The sequence below is a fragment of the Nerophis ophidion genome, linkage group LG18, assembly GCF_033978795.1.
Source record: "Nerophis ophidion isolate RoL-2023_Sa linkage group LG18, RoL_Noph_v1.0, whole genome shotgun sequence".
Classification (NCBI taxonomy): domain Eukaryota; kingdom Metazoa; phylum Chordata; class Actinopteri; order Syngnathiformes; family Syngnathidae; genus Nerophis; species Nerophis ophidion.
Genome location: NC_084628.1, coordinates 28,225,808 through 28,232,913, shown reverse-complemented (window position 1 = coordinate 28,232,913; position 7,106 = coordinate 28,225,808). Strand labels below are relative to the sequence as shown.

Genomic DNA, 7,106 nt, shown 5'->3' with positions numbered 1-7,106 from the left:
TTGAATGAAAGTAAATATGTGGAAAAAAAACCTAAAAATAATAAAATGAATTGATTTTGTAATTTGATTACATTTTATAATTGTTTGTGCCACAGTTAAATAAAGTTAACTAAATTAAATGTTTTTTAAATACATTTAATTTTGAACAAAACTAAATATATGAAAAAAATATAAAAATGATCAAATTAATTATTTTGTAATTTGATTACATTTTATAATTGTTCGTGCCATAGTTAAATAATGTTAATCAAGTTTTTTTTAAATACATTCAATTTTGAAAAAAACGGTATATGGAAAAAAAAATCAAAATAATAAAATTCATTTTGTAATTTGACAACATTTTGTAATCCTTTGTTCCATAATCAAAGTGAATTAAATTAATTAATAAATAAAACAATTAAAATTGTAATCAAAACAAAACAAAATGTATGAAAACAATCTCAAAATAATGAATCGATTTTGTAATTTGACTAAATGTTATAATTGTTTGTATCATAGTTAGTTAGTTACAAGACATTTAATTTTTAATAAATGTAATTTAGAACACAACAAAATATAAATAAAAAAAACTACAAATAATAAAATTAACTGATTTTGTGATTTGACTAAATTTTATAATTGTTTGTGCCATAGTTAAGTAAAGTTAATTAAATAAGAAATATTTTTTTAATAAAGTAAAATCAGAAAAAAACGTGAAAAAAAGTAAAAATAAATTGAATAGATTTTGTAATTTGACTACATTTTATAATTGTGCCACATTTAAGTAAAGTTATTTAAATTAATAAATGTTTTTTAAAATAAATCTACATCTGAACAAAACTAAATATACATATACAAAAATGTTTTAAATAATATTGATTTTGTAATTTGACTAAATTTTATAATTGTTTGTGCCATAGTTAAATTAGTTTAATACATGATTTTTTAAAATGAACAAAACAATATAAATGAAAAATAATAAAATGAATATATTTAGTAATTTGACTACATTTTATAATTTATTGTGCCATAATTAAATTAGGTTAATTTAATTAATATTTGCTTTTTGTTAAAATAAATGTGTTATAATTATATTGTTAAATTTGTAATAATTTTTAAACAAAATCCCAAAATAATACTATTGATTTTGTAATTTGAAATTAAAATTTTCCATGAAAATATATAAGTAAGTCCAATTTTAATGATTTATTAATTAATTAACTTTAGATTTGATATCTTTCTTTCTTTTTATCTTATATTTAATAATGGCACAAAAATGTGTTGGGCTTTAAAAAGTGAAATCTCCCTTTAAGATAAAATTGTGATGCTTCAATTAAAATAAAAAGTAAAAAGCACATCTATTTAAAAGAAGTACGTGTAAAAGCAGAGCAGTGTATAAAATAAAATAAATTAACTCTCCTCCAATACTCATACAAAACAAAAAGTTTGTTAACAAAACAAGATAATTGTGCTGCTTTATTTGCAATAAATATTCTAATGTCAAGCATGTGCCAGGTACATTTGGAACTTCAAACAGCTGCCGTTGACACCTTGAAACACACGTCGAATGTACACAATATACAACGTGGCGTAAGTACACGACATACAACGTGGTGTATGTTAATGTACACAATATACAACGTGGTGTATGTTAATGTACACAATATACAACATGGTGTATGTTATAGTACACAATATACAACATGGTTGAAGTATACAACATACAGTACAACATGGTGTATGTTAATGTACACAATATACAGCATGGTGTACGTTAATGTACACAATATACAACATGGTGTATGTACACTATATACAACATGGTGTATGTTAATGTAAACAATATACAGCATGGTTTATGTTAATGTACGCAATATACAACATGGTGTAAGTAGACAACATACAACATGGTGTATGTACACAACATACAACATGATGTAAGTACACAACATACAACATGGTGTATCTACACAACATACATCATGGTGTAAGTAGACAACATGCAGCAAATGAAGGCACCTTTCTGGGGCAAACCCTTCATTTGCTGCAGGAGTGAGAGAGAAAGGAGCGCTGACAGAAGCTGCCAAAAACTTTAGGACCACACTGGAAAAAACACAAAATAACATGAAAAGGCATCATTTTGCAAAACTACATTTATCGCATTATGAGGGAATCACTTTTTGTGAGGACAAATTGTTCAATAGGACAAGAAAAACAATTTGGAATTGTATAAAAATAACAAAATTAAGAATTAATGACTAGTTTATGAATTATGATCATTTGTGATCTTACTAGAAAAAAACTAAACTGCATGTGAAGACATTTGACTAAATGTTGTAATCGTTTGTGTCATGTTTAAATAGTTAATAAATTAATACATGTTTTTAAAATATCATATTAAAGTTAATTATAATATTTTTTTTAAATACATATACATTTGAAAAACAAAATATATGAAAAATCTGCAAATAATGAAATTAATTGATTTTTATAATTTGACTAAATTGTATAATTGTTTGTGCCATAATTAAATACAATTAATTAAATTAATATTTTTGTATACACATTGAAGTATGGACAAAAATATGAAAATCTAAAAATAATAAAATTAATTGATTTTGTAATTATAGAATTATATTACTTAATTAGAGAATAAATGTGGTGTTACAACAAAAAATAACTTAATGAGAGCAAAAGAAACCATTTTCTGACAGTCATAATGTGGCAAAAAAAAAGATGTAATATTAATACAATTTTAAATTTAATGGGAATACTTGTATTATCACAAAACAGATAATTTCATGATAATAAATGTAAAGTGTTACCAGGAATAAATACTGTAGTAGTATTTATGTATAATTAGTCATTTAATAGTGATTTTATGGGAATACATTCATTATTCTTATTATAAGACGTTACATAAAATATGTAACGTTTTGATTTTCATGAGAATAACTGAAAATATGAAAAAGTAAATACAAATTCTGATAGTCATAATGTGGCAAAAAATAGAAACAAGAGAAAAATATACTAAAAATAATTTAAATTTGTTTAATTGTAATAACATTTCAAATGTAATGGGAATATTCATATTACAAAACAGATAATTTCATGACAATAACTCTAAATTGTTAAAAGGAATAAATAATGTAGTAGTATTTGTGTATAATAGTGATTTTATGGGATTACATTGATTATCTTAATTATGAGATGTTACATAAAAATATATTTGATTTTCATGAGAATAACTGAAATTGTGAGAAAGTAAATAATACAAAAAATAATTTTGTGACAAAGTCATAATGTGGCAAAAAAATAGAGAACAAAACAGAAAAATATTGCCAAAAATATTAATAATATTTCAAATTTAATGGGAATATTCATATTATCACAAAACAGATAATGTCATGACAATACATGTCAAGTGTAACTGGGAATAAATACTGGAGTAGTATTTGTGTATAATAGTTATTTTATGGGAATACATTTATTATTTTAATTATGAGATATATCACATAAAAATATATTTGATTTGAAAATAAATACTAAAATACATAATTTTCTGACAAAGTCATAATGTGGCAAAAATAATAATTATAAATGTCGGAGATTTTTAGGAGAATTGAGTCCAAACAAAAATTATAAATATATAAAAAAAAGTCCTACGATCACAAAATAAATCATAATCTTATGACAATCCATTTGTAAAATTGTAAGACGGCGTGCATAAATTTCGCAGATGAAAACAAAATGTGGTGTACTTTCCAGCGTGGCCCTCTGCGGTTGCTGTAATGAAAAGGTGCATGCACTATGGCTCCAGAAACACGTCCAAGGTGGACGTTTCAGGCCTGTGGTGGATGTTCTTGGCCAGGCCCACTCATCCTAAACAATGTGTGTGTGTGTGTGTGTGTGTGTGTGTGTGTGTGTGCGTGTGGTTGCTACTGCAGGTAGCGGTACACCTTGAAACAGTGGTTCCCAGAGTCGGCCACAGCCACATGACCGTCAGAGGTGAGGGCCAAGCCTTGGGGGCCGTACAGGGGGTCCGCCGACGTGTTGATGTACGACAGGAAGGAGCCCGAGCTGTCGAACACCTGCGCCACAGATCACACGACACGGGGGGTTCAGTGGACGGGGTTCAAACAACAAGATACATTGGTCTGTTCCAGGGTCTAGCTGGGAAAGCTTCGAGTCCTGATTTTGACATACAAGTGAAGACAAAAGTTCATAGAAAATGTAAAAATAAATACTTTTCATGACAAATGTGCAGGAGAGCTCAGTCTCTTCACACATGTTATTCCTATACATTCTATACTGAGCAGCCAGAACATCCTTCTCCTACATTGCTGTGAGTTCCATTTTAAAGTCTACAGTTATCATCACAAATGTGTTGATCTTTATTATTACGGTAATTTTTTTATTATTTACACGTCGTTTTGTCATTTATTAAAACTTTTCTACAGCTTAGTTCTCACAATTGATAAATGTTTTCCCACAATAAAACTTGTTTTCACAACCTTAAAGGGGAACATAATCACAATTTCAAAAGGGTAAAAAACAATAAAAATCAGTTCCCAGTGGCTTGTTGTATTTTTTGAAGTTTTTATAAAAATTTTACCGGTCCCGGAATATCCCTAAATAAAGCTTTAAAGTGCCTTATTTTCGCTATCTTCGAAACCACCATCCATTTCCCTGTGACGTCATACAGGGCTGCCAATACAAACAACATGGCGGTTACCACAGCAAGATATAGCGACATTAGCTCGGATTCAGACTCGGATTTCAGCGGCTTAAGCGATTCAACAGATTACGCATGTATTGAAACAGATGGTCGAAGTATGGAGGCAGATAGCGAAAACGAAGTTGAAGAAGAAACTGAAGCTAATTAGCGAATAGCTATTGACGCTATTCGGCCATAGCGTGGGTGTACCTAATGAAGTGGCCCATAGCATGGCTGCCTTATTAGCATCGCCGGTAAAATGTGCGGACCAAACGATCAGGACTTTCGCATCTTGTGACACTGGAGCAACTTAAATCCATCGATTGGTAAGTGTTTGTTTCGCATTAAATGTGGCTATCTAGATTCAAATTTACATACTGCTAGCGTAAATAGCATGTTAGCATCGATTAGCAGGCAGTCATGCCGTGACCAAATATGTTTGATTAGCACATAAGTCAACGACATCAACAAAACTCACCTTTGTGATTTCGTTGACTTAATCGTTGCAAATGCATCTGCAGGTTATCCATACATCTCTGTGCCATGTCTGTCTTAGCATCGCCGGTCAAATGTGAAGACACTCTGGCACATTCAATGGGGGTCTGGCAGCAGATTTCTTGCCAGTGGTGCAACTTGAATCCCTCCCTGTTAGTGTTGTTACACCCTTCGACAACACACCGACGAGGCATGATGTCTCCAAAGTTCCAAAAAATTGTCGAAAAAACGGAAAATAACAGAGCTGAGACCGGGTGTTTGTAATGTGAAAATGAAAATGGCGGCTGTGTTACCTCGGTGACGTCACGTTCTGACGTCATTTCTAAAAGACCGATAAACAGAAAGGCGTTTAATTTGCCAAAATTCACCCGTTTAGAGTTCGGAAATCGGTTAAAAAAATACATGGTCTTTTTTTCTGCAACATCAAGGTATATATTGACGCTTGCATAGGTTTGGTGATAATGTTCCCCTTTAAGAATTTTAACTCTTTCTAAAAGAATGACTTCATTCCACTAATATTATTTACAAGTACTAAATTTATCATAATATTATTTATGTACTGTATTTATTTTACTTTATTTCGTTTGTAACCTAATACATTTAAGTAGTTTACTACCAGATTTCTCACAATATTATATATAATACTAAAATTGGTCCTAGTGTGTGAATGGGAATGTTGTCTGTCTATCCGTGTTGGCCCTGCAATGTGGTGGTGACTTGTCCAGGGTGGACCCCGCCTCCCGCCCGAATGCAACTGAGAGAGGCTCCAGCGACCCCCCGCAACCCCAAAAGGGACAAGCGGTAGAAAATGGATGGATGGATAATGTATTTATGTTATACTTATTTTCAAAGTTGTATTTATTTTTGATAACGTCATCTAACTTTTGTCTCATAATCGTACATTTTTTTTCTTGTAACATTAAGATTTTACATCAATACGATGACTGAGTAATAAAAAAAACTTGACTTGTATTTTAATTATAACATTTTTTTTTTTTTTAAATATGAGTTTTGTTTCGCAACTTTACGTTTTTATGGATCATTCTTTTTGTAGACTTTAAAAACTGGATTTTTAATTTGTATTTATTTCCAAATTTGTTTTTTCCTGGAAAATAAACAACATTTTTATGCAACCTTTATTTTGTAATAATGTCCTTTTTGAGTTGTTTGAAATTAAAATGTTATATGTAAAATGGGATTCATAATTTATTGTATTAAATACAATTTATTCATAATTGCGACTACTTTCACATAACCTAATCAATTTTCGATCCCAACTTGACGTTGTGGGTGTGTGGTGAACAACGTACAAGAAGTAGCGAGGTGGGCACGGCGCTCACCTGAATGCGACTGTTGCCCCAATCGGCCACGATGATGTTGCCGTTGGAGTCCGCAGCCACGCCCGTCGGAGCGTTGAACTGTCCGTTGCCTTCGCCGTGAGAGCCGAACTTAAAGAGGAACTCGCCATCTGCGTTGTACACCTGCAAGCGTTTGAAGAGGAGAAAAGGTTGGCCAAGGCGGACTGGCGGAGAAGGCGACCATGTGACCTCATCACCTTGACCGAATGGTTGTGGAAGTCTGTGACCACTATTTCATTCTTGTTGTTGACGGCCACAAAGTGAGGACCTGAAGCGCACAAACAGGAAGACTCACAACAGGAAGTACGACTATTTTGAAAAGACAGGACGTGAACGTTGTTGACATACTGAAGGCCGGTCCAGATTTACTGAGCTTTTGTTCCAACGCAACGTTTGCACCGCTTTTTTCTAGAAGGAAACGAAAAGAAAGACAAAACATTCAAATGTGCTCCACAAATGTGTTTTATAAACAACAATAAGAATGCTTATACATGTTAATGTTAAGAAGAATGTTTATAAATGTTAATTACAATGTTCATGAATGTTAGTAATGTAAA

At 31.1% G+C, this 7,106-nt stretch overlaps 1 protein-coding gene across 2 annotated transcripts in view; it reads right to left on the bottom strand.

Moving 5' to 3' along the window:
• Window positions 1–7,106, bottom strand: part of LOC133537057 (tripartite motif-containing protein 3-like) — a 42,738-nt gene that overhangs the window by 482 nt on the left and 35,150 nt on the right. For both annotated transcript variants that reach the window (XM_061877898.1, XM_061877899.1), the window contains 4 exons: window positions 6,898–6,957; window positions 6,747–6,817; window positions 6,532–6,672; window positions 1–4,070 (listed from right to left, as the gene is read on the bottom strand). The exon at window positions 1–4,070 is cut by the window's left edge and continues 482 nt beyond it. In XM_061877898.1, the coding sequence (XP_061733882.1) occupies window positions 3,918–4,070; window positions 6,532–6,672; window positions 6,747–6,817; window positions 6,898–6,957 (425 nt within the window). In that variant the 3' untranslated portion in view covers window positions 1–3,917. The remainder of the gene's footprint in view (window positions 4,071–6,531; window positions 6,673–6,746; window positions 6,818–6,897; window positions 6,958–7,106) is intronic.